Consider the following 24,929-nt stretch of genomic DNA (forward strand, 5'->3'; position numbering starts at 1 on the left):
CAAACACAAACACCATTGACTCCAGATAATTTGTTGCTTTTTTATTCTCTCACTTTGCTTGCTACCTGTACCTACTACACTCTACTGAGCCCATCTTCTAAATCTGCCTTTTTTCCACCTGTTACTTAGCCAGACACTACCTTCCCAGCCTCTAACAAAGCAACTGCTTGGCTAGTAGGAATTGACATATCCCCAGTGGGGTTCCTCAGTAATGGCACACATTAGACTGAGATGCCAAGTAACACTAAAGGTCACTCCTTGATTGGAAAAAAATGTTACTGATTATACTCATGTTTGTCTTATGTTATTTACTAATTCTAGGACACAAAGCCAGAACACGACTTATAACTGCTGCACCTGACAAACCTGTTGCTGCACACATTAGTATTCTTCAATCAACAAAACCTGATGCAAAAAGAAAACAAAAATGGAGCAGATGTAGATTGATCAGGGTGGTAGGAGAAATTATAGGAAAGACACAAACCTTCTTGGAAGGCTGGGATGTTTTGCAAAGCTTTGGGGAAGAATGAGCTGAAGGCAGCTGTTCTTACCCTAGGGCAAAGGGCAAGGAGTAGGTACAAAGGAAAGTAGGGAAGTTTATCTAAATAGCTTGCTTACTCGTGTCCTAAAAGTGACCTTTGATTATTCACATGCAGGACTACTCTCTCCTTGGGAGGTTGACAATGTTTGTTACCCACAAACTGTGTTTGCTCAAAGCCTTTGTCATTAAATTTGTACTAAATAAATGCAAGTGTTGCTGGCTTATCGAGGCTGCTGCTACTCACTCTGCCAGCAGTCCCCTACCCATGCTGACAGGCAAGTTACCTGTGTCTGCATACTCTGTTCATCCATCACTCAGCCATAGTCTGCAGGACAAACTTGGCACAACACCTGTCCAGGCTTGCCTTTACTACCTGATCACTAGTCACCAGATTATTTTAACCATATCCAAGATACCACATCACTTAATCCACAAGCATTTCAGTATGTATCTCTGAAAAATAAGAATTATTTTTAAAGCATAACCACAATACCTTTATCACAAATGAAAGAAAATGAACAATTACTTAACATCATAAAATATACAGCCCAGTGTTCAAATTTTCCTCTCTTTTTTCTAAGCTTGTTTGATTCATACATAAATATGGATTAGAACTAAGGAAATATAGATTGGAAATAAGGAAATAACATTGAAATTGGTGAATGTGTCTCTTAGGTTGTTGTATAGTTATTGTTGTTGTTTTAATGATTTATAGAGTTTAATAGAGAAGTAATGTTCAGTCTAGCTTTAAATGGGAACTCTAGGGAATTATTTAGGTTTCTTTTCGTCTATAGATTTGTGTATAGGCTCCACTTCCAGATTTTTTATTTTCCTTCTTACAATTCTTTTAGTACAAATTTATTGAGATAGAATTCACATATTGTGCCATTGATGCTTTTAAATATATAATTAAATGGGTTTTGGTATGCTCACTAAGTTATGCAACCATCACAGCAATCAATTTTAGAACATTTTCATTATCTCAAAAAGAAACTCCATACTCTTTAGCTTTCAGCCCCCCAGCATCCCTGTTTACCTGTCCCCTGTCCACTAATCTATTTCTCTTTCTATATGTTTGTCAATTTTGGACATTTCATATACATGGAATCATATAAGGTATAGTTTTTTATGACTAGCTTCTTTCACTTAGTGTAATGTTTTGAATATACATACATGTTATAACATGTATCAATACTTCATCCCTTTTTAAGGCTGAATAACAAACATTTCATTGTACAGATATATTACACTTTATTTAGCCATTTATCAGTTGATGGACATTTGGGATTTTTTTCACCTTTTGGCCATTATGAATGATGCTGCAATAAACAATCACGTAGAAGGTTTTGTGTAGATATATGTTTTTGCTTCTTTGGCGTATATTACTGGGAGTGCAATTACTAGATCTTATTGCAACTCTATGTTTAACTTTTCAAAACACTGTCAGACTCTTTTCCAAAGTGGCTCAGCATTTTTACAATCCCATAAGCAATGTATGAAATTCATACTTCTCATTTCCTCAACATCCTCACCAGCACTTGGTATTATGTAACTTTTTTATTATAGCCATCCTAATAAGTGTAAAGTGGTATCTCATTGTGGTTTTGATTGGCTTTTCCCTGATAACGAATGATGCTGAGCATCATTTTATATGCTTATTGGTCATTTGTGCATCTGTGAAGAAAAGCCTATTCAGATCCTTTGCTCATTTTTTAATTGGGTTATCTTTTTATATTTGAGTTGTAAGATTTTTAAAAATATGTTGTAGATAAGTTCCTTATCAAGTATATAATTTGCAATTATTTTCCCTTATTTTGTAAGTTGTCTTTTTACATTTTTCGGTGTTCTCTGAAGCACAGAAGTTTATCATTTTCATGAAGTCCAATTTATTTATTTTTTCTTTTGTTGCCCTTGCCTTTGGTGTCATGTCAAAGAATCAGTTGCCTAACTCAAGACCAGACTTACTACTGCTTTCTTCTAACAATTTTATAGCGTAATCCATTTTTAGTTAATTTTTGTATGTGCTGTGAGGTGAGGGTTCAACTTCATTCTTCTGCATGTGGCTATCCTTTTATTCCAGCACACTTTGTTGAAAAAACTATTCTCCCCCCATTAAATGGCCTTGGCACCTCTGTTGAAAATCAATTGAGACACATGGGTTTGTTTCTGGAATCTCAATTCTATTCTACTGATATACATGTTAGCCCTATGCCAACACCGCACTGTTTGGTAACTGTAGCTTTTTAGTAAGTGTTGAAATGGAAAAGGATGAGTCCTACAACTTTGTTCTCTTGCAGGATTGTTTTGACTACTCTAGGTTCCTTGAGTTTCCATAAGAATATGAGGATCGGCTTGTAAATTTTTACAAAGAAACCAGCTAGGGTTCTGAAAGGAATTGCATTGAATCTGTAGATCAATTTGAAGAGTATTTTCACCTTATTAATATTGTCTTTCAATCTGCAAACATGAGATGTCTTTCCATTTATTTAGATCTTTTAAAAATTTCTTTCAACAATGTTTTGTGTTTTTAAGAGTGTACTTTTGCACTTGTTTTTAAAATTTTACTTCTAAATACTTCATTCTCTTTGACATCATTGTAAATGCATTCTTTTTAACTTTCATTTTTGGATTCTTTCTTAAAATGTATTTATTGAAGAAACAATGTTGTTTTTCTGCAGAGTTTCTCCCCCTCAACACACACACACACACACACACACACACACACATACAGACCCCTGTACTCTAAACCTAAGTCTGGATGTTGTTGCTTACATGCCTACAATGTTAACAACTTTCTCCTTGTATTTTTCTAAAAATTCATAGTTATATCTAGGAGCTTGATCAGATTCAAATTGCATTTTTTGACCAAAAAAACAATACATTCTATGTGCTGCTGTGTTTTTCCATCAAGAGGCATATGATATATAGTTAATGCTCTTTTTGTAATATTAGAAGACATGAATGATTATTACCTAGGACAAATACATTGGCCTATGAACATGTCCAATATTAATGATTAGGAAAGCAGTTGCTAAATTGGGTCCTAAGCTGTTCCAGTCCTGCTAATAGATGTTCCATAAACAAAAGAAATTCATGTTCACAAAAGTTTTAGAAATGTTGAATTGAAAAAAAAAAACACAACATATTTCTTTACTTCAAGACTCCCAGAGATATTAATGTTTTAATATGCAACATGACTCTTCAGGGAGGGAAATAGTATGCAGTGTTTATATACTTATTTGAATGCTTCATGGAACACTTTTGTCCATGACATCTTGTGAATGCTGGACCAGGCTATTCTTTTAAATTAATCACATTCCAAGTATGTGTTTCTGAAGCTCAGGTCAATGTATTTCAAACTGATCAGGATGAGACTTTGGGAGATAATTAATCTTCTATACTGAATGTTGAAGAGTTTGTGTGTGTGTGTGTGTGTGTGTGTGTGTGTGTGTGTGTGTGTGTGACTCTGTTATAAAGATAGAAATAGTTTTTATTATGTGTTGAGAGCATGATTTGACAGATCTCAATGATTGATCATTGAGAATAGTCCCATCTGAGAGCCGCAAAACCATCCGCAGCTGTCACTTTGAATCTTTGTGCTGTTCATTTTGTGCTGATCCCTCACAATTAGTGTTAGTCATGTTGCTTTTGTTCTAGGCAGACAGTAGTAGTTGATTTTTAAGTGGCCTCTAGAGACTCTTTAATATAGGATTTACATGTAGGAATCTTTGATCTAAAAAAGGATTTTTCTTACCCTTAGGTGTTCCGACGTTCACTAAATGTGTGATGATTTCAGCAGTTAAGAGATCCTGACTACAGAACAAGGTAGCTTAGAAACGAAAACGTCCTTAAAACTTGCCAGTAGGTTTGGGGGGTTCTCAAAGATGATTAAACTGTTGGAAAATAGCATCTATGAGAAAATGAAAAAGTAGTCTAGATTGTTACACCTAAAGACGAGATACTGTAATATGAAGGACTGTTATTTAAAGCATTCACAAAACTATTGGAGTGCAGAAAGAAAACATTGAAACATCAATATATTTATTTTTCTCATTCTTTTAAAATTTCTGTGCTGGAGTATTTTTAATGTTTACTCATTAAAATGTATAAAGTAATGTGTAATGTATACATGTACAGTAGTACATGTATATAATCTATAAATCCATATACATATATTGGGGCCCATGCTCAATAGTTTTTTAATAGATTAACATGGATGAGAAAAAATTGATTTATAAGATTGTGTGAATCCCTTCTTCATTAGAAGATTGTTTTAGAGTGTATGTGTGGGAAATGGTGTTGGTTTAAATAAGAGTACTAGGGATTCAGTTAGATCCACTTATTTTATTTAAATATAACAATTATTAGTGATACAGCATTGTTTGATATTCAGCAAATGTTTTCTGAGCATGTCCTATGCAGCAAACGTTGCACTAGGCTCTGGGCATATGACAGTGAACATAAACGTTGTCCTTGACCTTATAGTCCTTCCCCACTATAGTTTAGTAGGGAAGACAGCTGTCAACCAAATAATCATACGTTTAAATATACCACCAAAAGTGTTATGAAGAAAAAATGCAGCAAGTTACAGGAGGCTACGAGAGTATAAACTGGGGCACCAACCATCTCTGTTCTGGGGTTATCTAGAAAGGTTATCCTGAGAAGTGACATTTAAGCTGGGGCCTGCAGAGATTGATTGCATGATTGCTTGGTCAAGAGATAGAGGGAGAGTGGCCTAGATGGAAGTAGTGGGTATGTGTGAGGGCCTTGTGGGGTCATGAGGTGAGTGACGGTCTGTGCCACAAGGTTTCAGACAATGGGGAAGCTTCAGAGATGAATCTCCCTGACAGAGAGGTGGAGTGCAGGCTAAATGACCTCAGGAGTTTTGTCGCTCTTCAATTCCAGGGGGAAAAAAAATCAAAAACGCATTGGAGGTACCAGAGGGTTACAGAAAGGAAGAAGAGAACATCGAAATCTGCCCCAGCAGCAATTTCGGGAAATTCAAGTAATGCCCCCCTGTGTGGCCCTCTGGAATCGTACCTGGTAAGGGTAAAGGGCAGTGTGTCCTCTATGTCTGTGCTACAGATGTGGACATTTTTTTTTTTTTTTTTTGAGTGCCTGAGAATTTCATGAGTAGTAGCCAGCTAGAGAGCCTAGCAATGTGTTGTGATAATGTGTTTTCCTGAGTTATTTGAAACAAGAGGGTGTATACCGTCTTGGCAAAATTAAAGGATTTTGAGCTCGAATAAATGAGGTAGATCAGAGGGTAATTGCAGGAGGTGGGGCTGTGGCTAGGTCTGCTTGAGGGCTCAGGCCCCAGGCTGCAGAGGAGCTAAGTGGGAGAGCAATATTTGACGGTTCATTGCCGCGGTGCCTACTAACCGGCTAGGGGAGGAGAAGGAGGACAAGGGAGTTCAGGGTTGGACGATGAGCATGAAAGAAGAGTGGGCGAGCCAGGGAGCGCTTGCCACATGGAGGGCGGGAGGCGGCTACACTGGGTCCCCAGAGCCAAGAAAGGGGCACGAGGAGGCGGCGCGAGCCCCGCCCCCTCCCCTGGCGGGCGCGGGCGCGGGCGCGAGACGCTGCGCGGCGGCAGCGGCGGGCGCGAGCGGCAGCTGTCAGGCAGGCCACCGAGGTCCAAGCCACACTTGCTGCCCCATTGAGGACGAGGAGGCAGCAGGAGCGGTGACGGTGTCGCTGAGGAGCCGGACTCCCGGGACGCAGAGCTGACCTGCCTGGCACCCGCGGCCCTCTCCTGTTTCCTTCCCATTGTGTTGGGTAAGGTGCCTGTGCGTGGGCAGGAACAGGGGCTAGGGGGTGGAGGACCCGGAAGGCCGGGAGGTGGGGGGCCTGTGAGAAGAGGGAGAAAGGAAAGTCTAGTTGATCCCCGGGGCCACTCGTAGCTTGGGAAAGGTACTGAGCCTCTCTTGGGGTCGGAGTTGGGGGCAGGTGACAGTGGCGGGGGGCGTTGCTGAGTAATCCCGAGCGGCTGCCAGAGCCTGGCAGAGAGGCGCAGGGCTCCGTGGGGAGCGGGTGTGGCTCAGTGCGCATGCGCCACAGCCGGCTCGCTCTGAAAGCTGGGGGTGAGGTGAGAGGACCTGGGTCGGAGGTAGTTGGGACTATGCGTCTCACTTTCTAGGTCCCTAATGCTAACAGTGCCCCTGTCATAGAGTTGCCAGCACTGTCTCCTAAGGCAGCTTCTTTTCCTTATGTTCAGCTCGCTTGATGTCATCCAAACCTTTTATCTACCCATGTCTCTGGGCAGTCTACTGGGGGGAAAGTGGCCTGAGGACATTGCCAAATCGCTATCTAGTGTGTCTTTGGGCTCATAGCCCTAGAGCTGTCGTTGTGAAGAGTGAAAGGTTAGACGTGAGACTCCACATTGGACCTTTCGAGTTGCACACAGGATATAAATGTGGGCATGAATGTGGGAATAGCGTTTCAGTGGCATGACAGCTGTGGCATTTGCAGTCGGCATGGATGTAGCTAATAACTTGTTAGTTCTGCAAAATGAATCCAGTGCATCAGAGAGCTTCCCCGCTGTGAAGCACCCATCACCACCACCAACGCCAAGTATTGGGTTGTACAGGAAACAATCTACACCATTTAAGTTACAGGGGCTCAAACATTCCATCATTTCTCATTCGTGTTGAATTTTACATAAAGATAGCCGCGCCCAATTCTTCAGTGCAATATTTCCAATTATCGTGCCAGCATTCAACAGTGAATTGAGTAACCCTTTCCACTGTGTCGCCACAAGACGGGCTTTCCCCACAGGTCCAATCATGGCTTCTCCCCTGTACAGACTACCAACAATGTCACTCTCATCCACTGCCTAGCCCTCCCCAGTTGCGCTTCCCCTACCCAGCCCTAAAGTACACATCTCTCTCAAGACTTGCCTCTGAGCAATCTGCACTACAGATTTTGAGCATCATTCCACTCCATGGCAACGAACTGATTCCAATTTGCTTTTCTGCCTCTCTTCTCTCCCTCATCATACTAAAATGTACTTATTTCCAAAGGTTCAACTTCTTTTTCTTCATTGTACTGTTTCTTCCCCCACCTCCACCCTCACCTCTAAGAATCTCCAACTAAATGTAACAATTTGAATGAGGCTCTGTGGGTTCAAGCACTGGAGATTCAGAAGGTTTCAAGTGTGTTAAAGAACAAAGAGCTGGGGAGTATTGGTTATGTGAATTCCTAATTTACCTCACTGTCCAAGACTGAGACCCTGATAGGGATAAAAAGTGAATAAACTGTCCTTAGAAAATGCTGATTAATGAGTTTGTGGTAGTACGAAAGGGGAATTGCATCTCTCGCATATTTGACTTAGAGCCAGATATTTCTCTGAATGGGATCAAAATCAGAGTAAGTGTTTTGATCCAAAGGCTCACCTGATAGAAGACCCATAAGGGATGCATGAGGCATTTGACTTTCCTATTTACATATTTATTGTCACCAAAGAATTCATTTGCCTGCTTAATGCTACTTTGTTTAAAGGTTTGGATTAAATCTAGCATATTCTGGGGGAGGAAAAAATGATTTCATTTGCTTTTATACTGTGCTGGTTCTTTTTAATTTAAGTATGTACTAAAGGACATCACATTCGTTTTCAAACAATGATGAATGATTGCAGAGATGCCAGCACCCACTGACAACATCAAGTGGAGATAATTATTCTGCTCTTGTTTTTGGTAGGAACGAGGAAATGTATATACTTATTTTTAAAATGTGAGAGTAGGGGGAGGAAAACTCAAGCGTTTCCCTTGACTTTCAACAGGTAGAATTCCTATTATGTCCCAACCAGAGAACGATCGAGTCAAGTTCATAACGTCTGGTCTTTAGTCATCTTATAAATAATAGTACTTGGACATCTTACAGAACTACGGATCTTTTGTACCTTGGTATCAATTCAGAAACATTAATTCTGGGCCGCTACCTAATCAGTTAATTGGTAAACAAATATTTATTATCTCCAGGGAGGATCCTGGTGCTGCACACTGAAGGGACTTCAAAGATGTACACAAACAGTGAGCTTACTATCCAGGAATTTAAAATTGGTCACGTTAGAAAGACAGGAAGAGTTTGTTAACAAAATAAGGAAGTATAACTATATGATTTCAACTGTAAACTATGAGATCCTAAGCTTGCATGTTAATTTGTACACTCTCTGAGGGCAAGGCCTTGCCTTAAACATTTATTACTTTCCAACAGTATCTACATCCAGTGGATGTTTGAGTGATGAAGTTTTGCAAAGTAGATTCGGTGGGCAGAAACCAGAGGCAGGGAAAGAAGAACTTTCACAATAGATTAGATTCGAGGAGATGTGAGCCAAAATGACGATGGCAGCACAGGACTAGAAAATGTTATTTCTGCCGGGCGCGGTGGCTCCAGCCTGTAATCCCAGCACTTTGGGAGGCCGAGGCGGGTGGATCACGAGGTCGAGAGATCGAGACCATCCTGGTCAACAAGGTGAAACCCCGTCTCTACTAAAAATACAAAAAATTAGCTGGGCATGGTGGCACGTGCCTGTAATCCCAGCTACTCGGGAGGCTGAGGCAGGAGAATTGCCTGAACCCAGGAGGCGGAGGTTGCGGTGAGCCGAGATCGCGCCATTGCACTCCAGCCTGGGTAACAAGAGCGAAACTCCGTCTCAAAAAAAAAAAAAGAAAGAAAATGTTATTTCTAGGGAAAATCAGCAGGATTCAGAAGGTAAGGAGACAAATCTAAACTTTATTCATTTTTACTTTTAGCAAAAAAATGGGAGTTGAAGACAGCAGAGGAGAGTGGAGGCTCTCCTTAGTAAAGACACAACACACAATAGGCACTATAGTGTTTTCTTACATATCAGTAGCAGGGTTGGACCAGAAGACCCTGAAGGTCCCTCCAATGCTGAGATTCCGTGCCATATGCAGATGTTCAAGCTTGTTGAAGAACAAGCCATTCTCAAATATGGAAGAAAGAGAAAAGGAAGAATTCTTATACTTAGCCCTTTCTGAGAAGGGTTAATACTGAGCCACAAGGCCCCCACTAGTGCATGAAAGGAGGTGGAGGAGCTAGAGGAATAAAAATCTCAAACTAAAATTTTTCAAAAAATGCTTACGAATCTTTGCAAACTTCAGAATCTATTCATTCTCCCCCAAATCCTGTTAAGTAGGGTAGGTATTATCTGCTCTATTTTTATGTAAGAAGATACTGAAACAGAAAGATTAAATGACCTGCCCAAGTTCATAAAATGAACAAATGATGTAACACTGATGAAGACCCTGGTATCCTGATTGCTGCCAGCTAGCTTAGCGCTCTTGACCCTGAACCACATTGCTTTTCCCGTTTTTTTTCCCCCCTTGGCACAGAAGTTATATGCCCAGAAGTTATGTGTGCACATAACCAAACAGGAAATGCACAAGCAACTGCAGCATTATCTCAGACAGTTATTAATACATGATCATTATTCCTGGAGCTGAGCATTTGGGTTTCTATATTCACTCAGTCCTTGACCTGTCTACTGAGTTTATCCGCAACCGGGAAAGTAGGGTCGGTGAGTCTTTTAATGATGTGAACACCTGTTTGCTAGGAACTTAAGGAAGCTCATTTGGCATGGACCCTTAACACCAGCCATCAGAATCATGCCCAAGTTTGTACTTCTGTTGCTTTTTAAAATGAGAGTTCAAGAGTTCTGCTCTGTAACATTATCCTACAGACTGGTATAAAAAAAAAATAAAGAAGTGTGCTCACACTTGTTTCATCTCCATTTAAAGAAATGTTTGTTACTTGAGCCAGTTCTAAAGACAGTAATTTGGGAGCAGGAAACAAAGGGGACAAAAACCAGGAATTGTAGGAAACTTGAGAATTCTGTGGAGTATATATAAACCAAGAAGGAACATAAAGCCTATGCATTTAGGAGATAATACTTAAATTCATATCCACTGAATTAGATGTCTAATAAATTCTTATCATAAGTTTTATATATATGTAGAAAATAACGTGAGATTATTAAGCCGCAGATATATTTTTAAAGCTTCTTTCTTCCTCAGTAAGAAAGAAAACTACACAAATCTAGAAACTGCTTTTCTTCTTAGACCAGTACTCTTGATGCTGCTTAAATAAGACTCTGCCACAATTAATTATAATATTAAATGAAGGTATATTTACATTTAACAACACCAGTGAAATATTAAAACTGGTGTTTAAGACAAATGACCTGACAGATGCAATGGCTCATGCCTGTTACCCCAGCACTGTGGGAACAGGAGGTGGGCATATTATTTAAGCCCAGGAGTTTGAGACCAACCTGGGCAACATGGTGAAGCCCCATCACTACAAAACATACAAAAATTAGCCGGGCATGGTGGCATGCACCCGTAGTCCCAGGTACTCAGAAGGCTGAGGTAGGAGGTTCACTTGAGCACAGGAGGTGGAGGCTGCAGTGAGCCATGATTGCACCACTGCACTCCAGCCTGGGCGACAGAATGAGACCCTGTCTCAAATTTTAAAAAATATAAAAGAGAAATGACCTAAACTAATGAATAAAATAATTAGCCAATAGAATATACATTATTGTAAACAGGAAGCCCCCACACACAATTTTTTCCTGCTCTCTGATTATGTGGAATCAGATACGGAGACAACCTCAAGACAGACTGGTGAGTGCACTAACAACTTTCTTGGAGATGGGAATGTTGGTAGGTATAAAGGGAAAAAGTTTCATCTCTGACTTACGATTTCAACATTATCTTAGATTGCTCTGTACTTTCCTTTTCCTGAATGTCATCTATTGTGAATATCATCTACTTTCTTTGATTTGCTTTTACTTTGAATGGAGAATTCAATGAAGAGACAATATAAAACTTAAAAATTATACAAAGTACAAATTAGGACAAGATAAAGTTTTTGGAATAAAAATGTTTTGCTTATGTTAAGCACTGGTAGCATTTTAAACTTTTATTTGTGAAAAGCGTTCTCTATAGGTTACCTGAGGTTGCTATGGGTTCTTTTTTTTTTCTGATTTGAATGTATTTTTAATTATAGCCTTAATGTTATTTTATTATAGATTTTTTAAAATAATGTTTTCTATTCTATTTTATAGAACTCTAAAAAGAAAGAATAAAACAACAACAGGAAAAAAGGAAAAATATTTAAATTGTGACAAAACAAACGCACTGGGTAGGTATTTCAAGGGGGCATACTGTGGATTTGGGATGTTTTAATATTTGATCTCTTAAAAGTGAATATTTAGAAAAATATATAGCTAGTACACATGCATTCCAAAATCATTTTAAGGGCTACTAAATTTTGTAAAATTATATTCAAATATGTGTGCTTCCAGAAATTATTTTGCATGCATTCATTTGATTGATAATTAGTTTTCCTCCTTTTGGATCTATTGTATAAATATCATCCAATTAACCTTATCATTATTGAGTTTCCACAATAGACCTAGTGTGAAAGTACCTAACAGAATATAGCAAAAGTTAGTATTTGTTCAGTAAGTATTTGATCTTTTTATTTTAAGACACATTCTAGGTATTCCATGTGTAGACATGTTGTGGAGGTAACAAGTAAGGTACTGTATAAATATTAGCACTTTAAATTTTACAGTATGTTTTCAAATGTTGCTATTATGAAATTAAAACCTAAATCCAAAAACTAATAAGATATTCAAGATTTTCTCCTTAACAACAGCTGTTATATTGATATCGGTCAGTTGTCATCAACTTAAATGCCACTGTTCCATGAAGAAAAAAATATAGAAGATCCTTACTTGAGGGGGTGTTCCTATCAATGCAAGTATAATGGGGTAAATGCCTGAAGAAATGTAACTTTGTTCTCTCTTTCAAATTCTGGGGTCCTGTCTGATTCTGTCCCAGTTCTCTACCAACAGAATCAAGAATCCAGTTTATGTAGCTTTCTCTTCTCAGTAATTGTTGTATCCATCAGCAGCAGACTTCAAACCCCAAATCAGTATCATACTATTTGCCTATCGTTTGGAACTGTCCAAACTAGAAGCTAAAGTCGTCACACATTTGAGTGGCATTCCTGTTCTAGGCTTCCTCTCCTAGAATAGGGTCAGAACTGAACCAAATTACAGGACCATCTGCTAGTCCATTTACCAATGGCACTCAGCCATTTTTCTGGCACGACAAAAGACCTCAGAAAAACAAGACCTATTTTTCCTTTTATGCAAAATGGGTTTTATTTCTTCTGCTGTACTACATCAATTAACGACCATAAATCAAGAGAAATTGAATGAGAAATCCTCATAATTCGGAGAAATTTGCTATGAAGTTGATTTCAGTTTCAGATTTAACTGTTTTCCCTCCTACTTTTCCTTTTATTTTCAGGTTCTCTTGGTTACAAACTTCTTCCCTTCTGGTGCCGCAAAAATGAGTGGGAAATCCCTGCTCTTAAAGGTCATTCTCTTGGGTGATGGTGGAGTTGGGAAGAGTTCGCTTATGAACCGTTATGTAACCAACAAATTTGACTCCCAGGCTTTTCACACCATAGGGGTAGAGTTCTTAAATCGAGATCTGGAGGTAGATGGACGCTTTGTAACCCTCCAGATCTGGGACACTGCGGGGCAGGAACGTTTCAAAAGCCTTAGGACACCCTTCTACAGGGGAGCAGACTGCTGCCTCTTGACCTTCAGCGTGGATGATCGGCAGAGCTTCGAGAATCTTGGTAACTGGCAGAAAGAATTTATTTACTATGCGGATGTGAAGGACCCTGAGCATTTCCCCTTTGTAGTTCTGGGTAACAAGGTAGACAAAGAGGATAGGCAAGTGACTACTGAGGAGGCACAAGCCTGGTGCATGGAGAATGGGGATTACCCTTATCTAGAAACTAGTGCCAAAGATGACACTAATGTGACAGTGGCCTTTGAAGAAGCTGTCAGGCAGGTGTTGGCTGTAGAGGAACAGTTGGAGCATTGCATGTTGGGTCACACCATTGACTTGAACAGTGGCTCTAAAGCAGGGTCTTCATGCTGTTAAAGATAGGGAGCCTTTTAAAAATATGCCCCATATTGGTCAGTCAGTAGTGTAAGAATAACTGTGCTCCTCTAAGAGTGCACACACACACACACACACACACACAAGATGGTAAGAGATAAGGTTCTAATTGTGAAACAGAGCCTTTCAAATTGAAGTGTAGAGCGATTCAAAAAAAAAAAAAAAAAAAAAAAAAAAAAAAAAAAAAAAAAGCTTTATCAAGCCAAGTGTATTTTGCGTGATTTCTGCTGTCTTGTGTGTCTCAGGACATATCAGAAAGTTTTAGTCCTGAGAGAGTTAAATATTTTTTAAATCACAGTTTAAACCTAGAACCCAGCCGCATGAAGGAGTTAAAGAGCTACAGCTATTCCTTAAGTGTGTTCCATTAATTAACTAATAAATGTCACTATCAGACTTGCCAAGCAGTTTCTGACATTTCTGCCAAAGGGGAAAAAATCAGACTTTGAGCCGTATTATAATAAAAATAATAATGTGAACAAGGATTCCTAGGCTTGAAGTATGAGGAGGTTGTAGTGATTAGGAATACAAAAGTATAATGATGTACAGTGACTTGTTTAAATCCTTACGTATGGTTTGCTCCCATCTGAGCTTTTCAAAAAATACCATCTCAATAAAAGATACTCTAATGACACTGGCAATTGATTATACTTCTTGTGTTTGAAGTCACAGGATACTAGTGAATGGATTATGCTTAAATATGCCAACCACCTTTGCAAATAAATGGTTGGTCTGCTTTTACTTCCTAAATCTACTTTTGCTGCATAGAGATGTTGCTTCTCTGACAAACTCTTACCAATTTAGCAGTGCTGCTTAGTATGTGAATTTGGATGCAGTGCTCTCTGCTCGTTATTTAGATGGTCCTTCAATCCACCATGCTGGGCTCATGGAGAAGGCTTCAGAAAATATTGGGGGATAATGAACTTTTCTTACAAGGTTCCTTAACTCAAATATTTATTGAGGGAGAAGAAACTGGTTTCTTGTATATTGCACTGGATGTTCAACTGGCCTAATCAGGACATTGAAAGTGACAGAAGAGCAGATTTAAACCCAGTGTTAGAATGAATTTCCCATAATCAGAGTTGTCCAACAGTGGAATGGACTGCCTTAATAGTGAGCTCCCTGCCTCTGAAAATATTCACTGGATGACCATCTGTTATAATACCATAAAAAGATTTTCTGTACTGGCTACATGTTCAATATAAAGTCCTTTCTGGCTCTAAGTTCTATGAATCTATAAACTACATCAGTGCCATGCTGTAGTTAGATTCATCTGATGATAACCAGTAAGACTATGGAGAGGGATGTTAAAAATTCTCAAACCGTTTTGTGATCAATCTTTAACGGCAACTACATAGCTCTTCCTTTTGCTTTTGCACTGTGGCAGGAAAAATTCTTGAGCTCTGAGTAATCTTTATGTGCCCTGATAAAAACATTTTAAAGATCCCATGTTACAGTATAAAAATGGTTTGATAATTTTGGTTACCATGACTTCCAGTTATATACTATATTATGAATATGCAGTCTGGTTCTTGTTGGTTTATCTGTTTGTCTTGCATAAATTTTAATCTGTACTTTAAAACATCTGTGATAAAAATAGTGACAGACAGAAATTACCCCCAAAAAAGACGTAGGCCAGGAAGTGGGTGGGAGCTTTCATAGGAATACAGCCTAGAACTCTCCATTGTAGCCACATATGGAATCAGCCTTACTTACATGTAGGACTTTTGTGCTTTAAGAGCTCTGGGACATTTTGGCCAAATAGAAGAGGACAGTATTTAACCCAGTCGTACTCAATATTTCCAATTAAGATGTAATCCTGACCCCACTGTTCAATTAACTTTGATGCCAGAAGTCAAAGCCAGAACTGGGACCCCACAGCTCTTAAGTACTGGTCCCTATCCTGCCTATGCCTATAGCCAGCCACACTGGTTTCCAAGTTCTATGATCATTTTGCTACAATCATGTTAGGGTGAAAATCTGTACGTCAGAACTGTTAAATGCTAATTATTTTTAAGTGCATGAGACCTGGGGCCTTCTCTTTCTACTTGCACTCTGCTTATAATAGTTTCTATTTGTAGATCTCAGGCCTTCATCATAATGACCTCCATCAACTCACACAAAAGTACTTGTCTCTATTAGAGTGGCATGTGGTCATTTGAGTAAAAATAAATTATGTGGGTATCAGATTCATAGGCATCCTGTCCATCTAAGACAAGTGTTAATTTTATTGACCCATCAACTGGAGCCCCTTTCCTCTTAGTCATACTATTGCTTTCTGCCAAATTACCACTCAATATCTTAATGAAAGCACTAACATTAAGTGACATAAACAGTGGCATTTTGGTAAGCAACATTCCATGGGGTGCTGACATATAGTTTGGGTAAGATTAAAAAACACCAAAGGCTGAAATCTGTGAGTACCAAGAACTGTGCATATAGGTTTAGAAATTGACTGTGTACCCTAGAATGTGCAGTTGTAATATTTTCAATAGGTTTTTTTTTAAAGAACACTAGATTTTTGGAATAATATATTTCTAATTAGGACTATACTGTTTTTCAATGGTCTGTTAAAATATCATACAGAGTATTTATTTACTTTGTTGTCATGTATTGGCTAACTTTTCAGGGGCCTCAGATTCCATATGTCTTCAGTGGATTGATGAATTTCAGGTTAATTTGTGCCTGCCCCAGCCATCTCTACTTTACCCTGAGGTATTCCACAATCCTCTTGTTGCAGGTGCTGCTAAAAAAAAAAAACAAAAACAAAAACTCAAAATTGTGTATCAAATATTTTCTTTCAACTGTAAAAAATCATCTGTGTTAAAGTGAATATAAAGTGCATTTTGAACAACCAACATACAATGTTTGTGTTTCTTCCCTCCCTTTCTCTTTTTGAGCAATTGGTGGGTGTGAGGGACAGTACTTATCAATCAAGTCACTCTTTAAGGCTGCACTGGATGTGTCCTCTGGATCACGTTTCATGTGGTACTCCAAGCAGCCACTATCTAGTGATCAGATACTGCTGTACTGATGATGAAGCAAACTTTAAAGATTGGGTCAGGGAGGTCCTTTTCATTTTATACCACTTTCTTTCTATTTATTTATTTAATTATTAGACACAGGGTCCCTTGGTTGCTCAGGCTGGAGTGCAGTGGCGCAATCATGGCTCCTAGGAGCCTCAAACTCATGGGCTCAACCAGTTTCTAATACAGGAAATATATTGGGACTGGAAATTGAATCTTAGATTTCCACTTTATTTCTTTATTATAATTCAAAACCATTATTTAATGGATAAAATGTACACAATTCTGGTGATAAGTACACTAAAAGCCCAGACTTCACTCTACAATATATTCATGTAACAAAACTGCACTTGTGGCCCCTAAATTTATACAAATAAAAGAAGAAAAAAATATAATAAACAATGTTGCATAAAAAATAAAATAAATGATAAACCATCACAAAATTTAAATAGACATATTCCCTTTATTTTCTTGACTGGTGAATTGTACAGACCTTAGGAAAACATGACAATATAGGTGAAACAAGAAAAGCAAATAATAATTTTGTTAAATATTCTCTTCTTTTGCCTCTTACATATTAGATTTTAAAGATATATTAACACCCAATAACTTGAATACATAATGGCAACTTTTAAATTATGGACACAAGTCTCTCTACAGCATATATAGTTTCAATCTCTTTTCCCCTCTGTCTACTTTTGCCTGATACAACTTTGGCCAGTTGAAATTGGGGGTGGGGAATTTGTTGGGAAACAGATTTTTTTTTTTTTTTTTTTGCCACATGTACCATTTCCATCTCTGAGGATTATAATTTAACAAATTATCAGACCATGCTTCAAACGCAGCACCCCAAATCATTTTGACTAGTCCATAAGGTTGCAACTTTTAGAATATAGAAAGCCATAGATTTATAGGCCACTTAATAAGGATTTGTTTATTCATAACTGATTTTTTTTTTTTTTGAGACAGGGTCTCACTCTGTCATCCAGGCTGGAGTGCATTGGCACATTTTTGGCTCACTGGAACCTCTACTTCCTGGGCTTAAGCAGTCCTCCCACCTCAGCCTCCTGAGTAGCTGGAATTACAGGCATGCACCAGCATGCCCAGCTTAATGTGTGTGTGTGTCTCTCTCTCTCTCTCTCTCTCTCTCTGTGTGTGTGTGTGTGTGTGTGTGTGTGTGTGTGTGTGTGTTTGACACAGGCTCTTGCTCTGTCGCCCAGGCTGGAGTGCAGTGGCCTGATCTCGACTCACTGCAACCTCCATCTCCCAGGTTCAAGTGATTCTCATGCTTCAGCCTCCCTAGTCCACCACCACACCTGACTAATTTTTGTATTTTTTGTAGAGATGGGGTTTCACCATATTGGCCAGGCTGGTCTCGAACTCCTGGCCTCAAGCGATCCACCCACCTAGCCTCCCAAAGGGCTGGGATTACAGGTGTGAGCCACCACACTGGGGTCCATAACTGATATTTTAAAGGCAGAATGCTAACTCCCTTGCTGTTTTTCTGCCTTGTTCATAACCCAATGGGAAATCTCCTCATGATGTCTTAAGAATTAGTATGGTCTCATTTTTTGGAAATGGTTTGGTAATAGTCCTTCCAGAAAGAGGAAGGTGTGGAATACATGATTGATCTTCCATCCTGTAACTGTATTTTTAAAACATCCTGAAAAATTGAGGCATCAATTTGAGTAATTTCAAGATGGGAGGTTGGATGGACATCTCTGCTTTCATCTGAGTTACCCAAAGCAGATCTTGCAGCAATTTTTTTCCTCGGTGATCCAGATAATCATTTCGATTTGTTCTCTCCTTCCTGTGGAAATGTAAATTTTATTACAGTGCAGTGTTTTTCTTACACTTGATTTTAGGACAGATAAACTGTAATATACTGTCTTAATCCATTTGGGCTGGACTAACAAAATACCATAAGCTTACGAGCTTATAAACTACAGAAATTTATTTCTCAGCTCTGGAGGCTGAGAAGTACAAAATCAAGGAACCAGCAGATTCAATGTCTGGTGAGGGCCTGATTTCTGGTTCACAGATAGCACCTTCTAGCTGTGTGGAAGTGGGAAAGGGTTTCTGTTGGGCCTCTTTTATAACAACACTAATCTCATTCATGAGAAGTTCACTCTTGTGACCTAATCACCTCCCAAAGACCCCATTTCCTTATGATGCCATCCCCTTAGGGGTTAGTATTTCAACCTATGAATTTTGGGGGGACACAAACATTCAGACCATGGCATGCACATTTTGATAAAATGTTAATGTGCATGATTTCAGATATTCACTAATGTTTTCTTTTTCCAAACTGGTCACTTTAATTTCCTCAAGTTTCCATCACCAATAGAGCTCTCATGCTTTTTAAAAAATTTATTTATTTAATTAATTAATTTATTTTTTTGAGATGGAATCTGGCTCTGTCGCAGCAGTGCAATCTCAGCTTGCTGCAATGGGCCCCACCTCCCAGGTTCAAGCAATTCTAAGCAGTTGGGATTACAGGTGTCCACCACCACGCTCAGCTAATTTGGTGGTGGTGTTCTTTTAGTAGAGATGGGGTTTCACCATCTTGGCCAGGCTGGTCTTGAACTTCTGACCTGGTGATCCACCCACCTCGGCCTCCCAAAGTGCTGAGATTACAGGTATGAGCCACCGCACCCAGCCAGAGCTCTAATTCTTTACTACTTTCCCTTTAAGAGAAGGAAGGGATAATGACAAAAGCTAGGCATGTTTACGGAATAAAAGAAAAATTACCAAATGCTTCCTTAGGATATGCTTGCAAAAACTGGTGAGCAAGGATCTCTTATTCTGCTAGTGACGGTAGTGGTGATAATGTGTGAAAGGGGTTTGTTTTTTTTTTTAAGGGGGTTAAAAGTTACTTAATATTTTTCCAGTGAAAATAAGCATCTTCACAGCTCAAGATGTGGCATCGTCACCTGTAGGCATACAGGAACTGCCGCAGTGATCTGTGTGTCTTCATAAATCTCTTTGCCTTCTCCAAGGAAACACAGAGAATGATGATTCAGTTATATATAAATGCCTTTTTAAACGGTAGGTTTTGTGTGTGCAAGCATGTATATTTTTAAGTAATCTGTCAGTTCCTTTCGTGCTCTATGAACTATGGGTAAATGTGTAATGGGTCTCACTATAGCGCTCCTGAATTTTAATCAGACCTGCCAAGCTGTGCTGCATCTAGTTAATTGATTGATAAAAACAATTGGGAAAAGCTGCCATAATAAAAGAAATAGCTCTTAATTCAACATTAGCTATATTGATTAGAGTAAAAATACAAATCATGCCTTCCTGTGGTGCATTCATGAGGAAGCAAGAAACAGGCTCGTATCATCTCTTTTCTCTTATATGCCTTAGAAATGGCATATAATATATATATAATATATTGCTCAAGATAGAGTCTGTTGATAGGTGAACAGGTGCTAGTGGCCTCTGAGTTCTCTCTTTTTCCATGTGTTCCCTGCTAGAAAACTTAGAATCGCCAATAAATGCCTTAAAATGTTTTTTTTTTTTCCTGATTACAAAAGCCATACACATCCGCAGTAGAAAAACAAGGGAATGAAAGAAATAGAAAAACAAGATTAAAAAATTAAAGTCATCTGTAATCCTATTACCCTGAGATAAGCAGATTTTAACATTTTAGTGTAGATTTTAATATATTTATGTATTTTTTAAATTGATGTCATACTGCACACACTGATCGTAATCTTTTTCACCTAATGTATATAGTGCTGAACTTTTTTCTAAGACATATATTCTTCTAAGATTATATTTGCTGTTGGTATAATATTGTATTGAAGGATTTACCACAATTACCCATATTGCTAAACATTTAATAAAACACTTATTGCTAGACACTTAGGTTGTTTCCAGCTGCCTTCTTTTCATAAAATAAAGCAGCAGTGAAGGTCCCTAATATCAATCTTAATTCTCACCTCTGTTTATTTCCTACTGGTAAAATTTCTAGGTCAAAGAGTATGAATTTTTCATTAATTTTAATATATATTGGCAAATTAGCCTCTAGAAAGTTATCCCAAATGACATCAACACCAGTAGAATAAGAGGAGACCTATCTCTCTAGACACCCAAATGTATGGAATATTATCTTCCTTTTTAACCCCATTTGTGCAATCGAGTGAAAAAATTATCTCGTTTTCATTTACATTTATTTAATAGTTTGAGAGTAATTGTTGTTTATACATTTATTGGCCACTTTTATTTTTTCTTTAGTGAATGAACCCAGATGGGGGTGGGGAACATTCATTTTTTTCCTAATTGATTCCAAGGAAATCTTTTTTTATATTGTGGGTATTAACCTTTGATCTTATCCACATTGCTGGTTTTCTGCAATTCCCTCCCATAGCTCTTGCCCTTTCATTTTGCTTATGGTATTATATAAAAGATTATGTTCTGATAAGCTGAAAAACTGTGGTGGGTCGGGGAAAGAGAAATGCCTATATGATTTGTCCTTTGTTCCTGATTATATTTGAGACTACTTTTGTTCAAAGAGGTTATCAATCTAAATTTTTGTCAGCATGATAAAAGAATTACTAGAAATCAGAAATATTCATTCATCCAGATGCTTTGATCGCTTGATGTCAAATGACTGGTTTGAATTGAGTTTATTGCCGTAATAAACAGATTATTCCGAAGCCTTGTGTTAAATACAAATACAGCGATAGAAACAGTTCCACTTTCAACCACAAGGGGGCAATAAAGACCGGCTAGTGTTAAGCCATAGTAGCCTAAACCTTTTGACTACAGCCTGTTCAAGCTGACCAGGTGCCTAACCCCCTTCTTTATTTTATATGGGAAAATTGACGTAAGGAATGCTTAAACAACTTGTTCAAGGCCATAGAGCTGGCTAGTCAGAGAGCTGTGTAATGAGCACCCTCAGGTTTACCATACTGTGATTTAGTTAAATTGACACAAACTGTAAAACACATTCTTTCTCTGATTTGTACATTGTTTCACTTTTAAAAATTGAGGTGAGATTCGCCTACGGCGTTAGCCATTTTGAAGTATACAATTCAGTTGCATTTGGTACATTCGCGATGCTGTAAACATATACATTTTTACTTCCTGGATTCAAATTCGAGTCCTGCCACTAAATAGATGTGTTACCTTGGGTTAGTTATGACACCTTGCTGTGCCTCAGTTTCTTCAGTTTGCATAGGGAGAAAATAATGCCTTCCACCAGGCTATTTTACAGGTTATGAGAAATACATACACAAGTGTCTAGCAACATGCTTGACAAAGAATAGATAAGGAATAAATTATTTCTATCTTTCAAGATGTTAATCAGCTGCTCCCATGTAGTAATAGTATATTTATTTGACAATAAGAGTAAAAACAGGTGTCAGAGTAGATATTTCCTTTGTCATGACCATTATGACATGATTTATACCAGACTTTAAGTGTGTTTGGGGTTTAAAAATTATTAAAAATAACTTCATAAAAACAGTTCTTGTGACATCATTGGCAACAGACTGCAGTATTTAATAGATGCAAAAAGGTCTCTTTAAAACAAACAGGTTTTTTAAAAGAATTCTAAAAAAGGAAGACTGATGCCAGTGTAGGCATGAGGTGCAGAAAATATGGTGATATGTGTACCATTTTACGTCAAATGTTGGAACAGACTGTAAAGTACTTTGATCCAATCCCTTCTTTTTATAGATAATAAAACTGAAGCTGTACACAGTGGCTCACGCCTGTAATCCCAGCCCTTTGGGAGGCCGGGACAGGCAGATCACTTGAGGCCAGTAGTTCAAGACCAGTCTGACCAACATGGTGAAACTCTGTCTCTACTAAAAATATAAAAATTAGTGAGGCATGGTGCGCCTGTAACGCCAGCTACTCGGAATTGAAGCACGAGAAACACTTGAACCCAAGAGGTGTATCACGCCACTGCACGCCAGCCTGGGTGACAAAGGCTCCTTGTCCCCGCTTTCGAGAAAGAGAGACCTCTTTTTCTCTCTCTCTTTCTCTTTCTCTGCTTTGAAGACAGAAGAAAAATGTTGCTGTCTGCAAACCAGGAAGAGGGCCCCACTGGACATTGAATCTGCCAAGACCTTGATCTTGAAGGTCTTTGCAGCCTTCAGAACTATGAGAAATAAATTTATATTGTTAAGCCATCCAGTCTATGGTATTTTTGTAGCAACCTAAGGAGATTAAGACATTAGCTTTTGTTATTAGCTGTATTTCAGCCAAATGAGTCTTCTAATCTGTAGTATTATTCTTCAGCTTGTCATGGTATGGCTCTTTGTACTAAGGCAATTATTTTGTGTGTACTAAATTGAGTTGGAAAGCTATTGTGTCTCTGTATGATACACTTTTAAATTTTTTTCTAGAATATTTCTTTAGTTACAGTAACAAAAGCATGTTTATTTGACATTCTGGCAGAGAGAGTCAAAAATTCTCTGCCAGAATGATATTCTGGCAGATTATTTTTTTTCTTTTTTTAGGATGTCTTATGTTGCAAGCAAAACCTTGAGATTTGTTACAACATTTGCCCTTTGTTCAATGTTTCTGTAACTTTTAAGAATAAAGTGGTAGGAAGACATTATTAGTTAAATATACCTCTAGCTGACATTTATGCCCAGGTGGATATGGGTCTGATCCAAGGGAAATGGACCCAGAAGGAAGAATTAAGTTGTTTAAGGTGTCCATGAATTTAGAATGTTTACACCTGTTCTATAAAATCATCATGGAAAAAGCCAATATACATCTTTCAGATGATTGTGAGGGCAAAGTACTTCACACTTTGAATGTTTTCATTTTCACAATAATAATATATTCTATGTACTTTCTTAAACTGAAGAGAATCAAATAGATTTAAACTATGAGATGGTGCTAAATGTTTAGATACTGACCTTAATCATAGTCCTCAAAATACTTAGGGGAAATTCCAGACAGCAACTAAATTTTACTCATAAAGGCAGAATAAAACATGCATAGCTTTCTGGCTTCCTAAGCAACACACTACAACTGATTTTACATGAAATTTTTTAGTGTCTCAAAAAGTTACAGCTGAAGGCCGGGTGCAGTGGCTCACGCCCATAATCCCAGCACTTTGTAGGCTGGAGTGGGTGGATAACCTGAGGTCAAGAGTTCGAGAACAGCCTGATCAACATGGTGAAACCCCGTCTCTACTAAAAATACAAAATTAGCCAGGCCTGGTGGCGCATGCCTATAATCCCAGCTATTTGGGAGGCTGAGGCAGGAGAATTGCTTGAACCCAGAAGGGGAAGTTTGCAGAGAGCTGAGATTGCGTCATTGCACTCCAGCCTGGGCAACAAAAGCATTTCCACATGAATATAATCTCATTCTATTATAATGAGAATTAATGTTTATAATGTGGACTCCTAGACACTGCAAGAGCCCACATTAATTTCCAGATCATCAAAGAAAAAGTAAGCGTTATTATTAGGTCTATTTTATGGTATGAAGAATAAGCATTTCACGCATGTTGTGTAGTGAGATCATAATGAACCACAATACTTTACTTCCCTGGAATGGAGAGATTGTTTTCTCTCCTTTTCCTCTTCACTTTTATTTCCCCATAGAATCCTATGATTTTGCTAGTAGATTGTTTTGTCCAAATTCCATCCAATGCTTGAATATTTTCACCAAATGCCTACCAAAGAATCAATGCTGGAATACCTCAGGCAACAGAAAACTTCCCATTTTTTGAAGCAGATCATTACATCTTGCAAAAATGGCACATGATCCCTTATACTGAGTAAACTCTGACTTCTTGTGACTTCCACTGCTTGGTCCTAGGGCCACTCAAAACAAGGATTCCACATGACACAAGACTTCTAATGTCTAAAGACAGCTCTTTCCTTCCTGGACATGATTTTTATGACTTGAAATATCCCCATGTCCTTCAGTGAGATATAACATATTTAAGTCCCTCATTATTGTAGCAATTAAATAAATATGTGTTCAGTGTCTACTCAGCACCAGGCACACTCTTGAGAGAGTAAACGGCAAGTGGGAGAAGCATGATTGATACCATGTTAAGCAATGGGGACCTGTCATGAAAGGAACAAGGAATACATGAGGGTGTTTTAAGCAAAGAGGTAGAAAGCTTAGGTTTGGGTAAGAGAATGACTACTCAAGTGTTGCAGAGGATACGTATGGTGTGTTGGGCATCAGAAGCCTGGAGAAAGGTGACTAGCAAGACGGCTCTAACAATAGATAGGAAAAGCCGAAGAGCCACGCAGGTTATGTCATGGCCTTTAGACTTTATCTTGCCAATGCCTTCAAGGAAATGTTCACAGAACAGCAGACCACCTGTAGCAGATCCATCTGGGGGTCTGTCAAAATGCAGATTCCTGGACCCCA

General features: G+C 38.5%; 1 protein-coding gene across 8 annotated transcripts in view; it reads left to right on the forward strand.

Annotated features, from left to right (window-relative positions):
- The window catches only part of RAB9B (RAB9B, member RAS oncogene family), a 60,539-nt gene extending 46,353 nt beyond the window's left edge, over window positions 1–14,186 (forward strand). For 4 of the 8 annotated variants that reach the window (XM_074392084.1, XM_074392083.1, XM_074392085.1 and 1 more), the window contains 4 exons: window positions 4,302–4,366; window positions 5,447–5,584; window positions 11,628–11,704; window positions 12,883–14,186. In XM_074392084.1, the coding sequence (XP_074248185.1) occupies window positions 12,925–13,530 (606 nt within the window). In that variant the 5' untranslated portion in view covers window positions 4,302–4,366; window positions 5,447–5,584; window positions 11,628–11,704; window positions 12,883–12,924 and the 3' untranslated portion in view covers window positions 13,531–14,186. Of the gene's footprint in view, window positions 1–4,301; window positions 4,367–5,446; window positions 5,585–5,612; window positions 6,320–11,627; window positions 11,705–12,882 lie in introns of those variants that run through there. The other 4 variants (XM_074392088.1, XM_074392087.1, XM_039463955.2 and 1 more) reach the window with 3 other exon arrangements.
- Window positions 14,187–24,929: the final 10,743 nt, after the last annotated feature.

The sequence above is a fragment of the Saimiri boliviensis genome, chromosome X (assembly GCF_048565385.1).
Source record: "Saimiri boliviensis isolate mSaiBol1 chromosome X, mSaiBol1.pri, whole genome shotgun sequence".
NCBI classification, from domain to species: Eukaryota; Metazoa; Chordata; class Mammalia; order Primates; family Cebidae; genus Saimiri; species Saimiri boliviensis.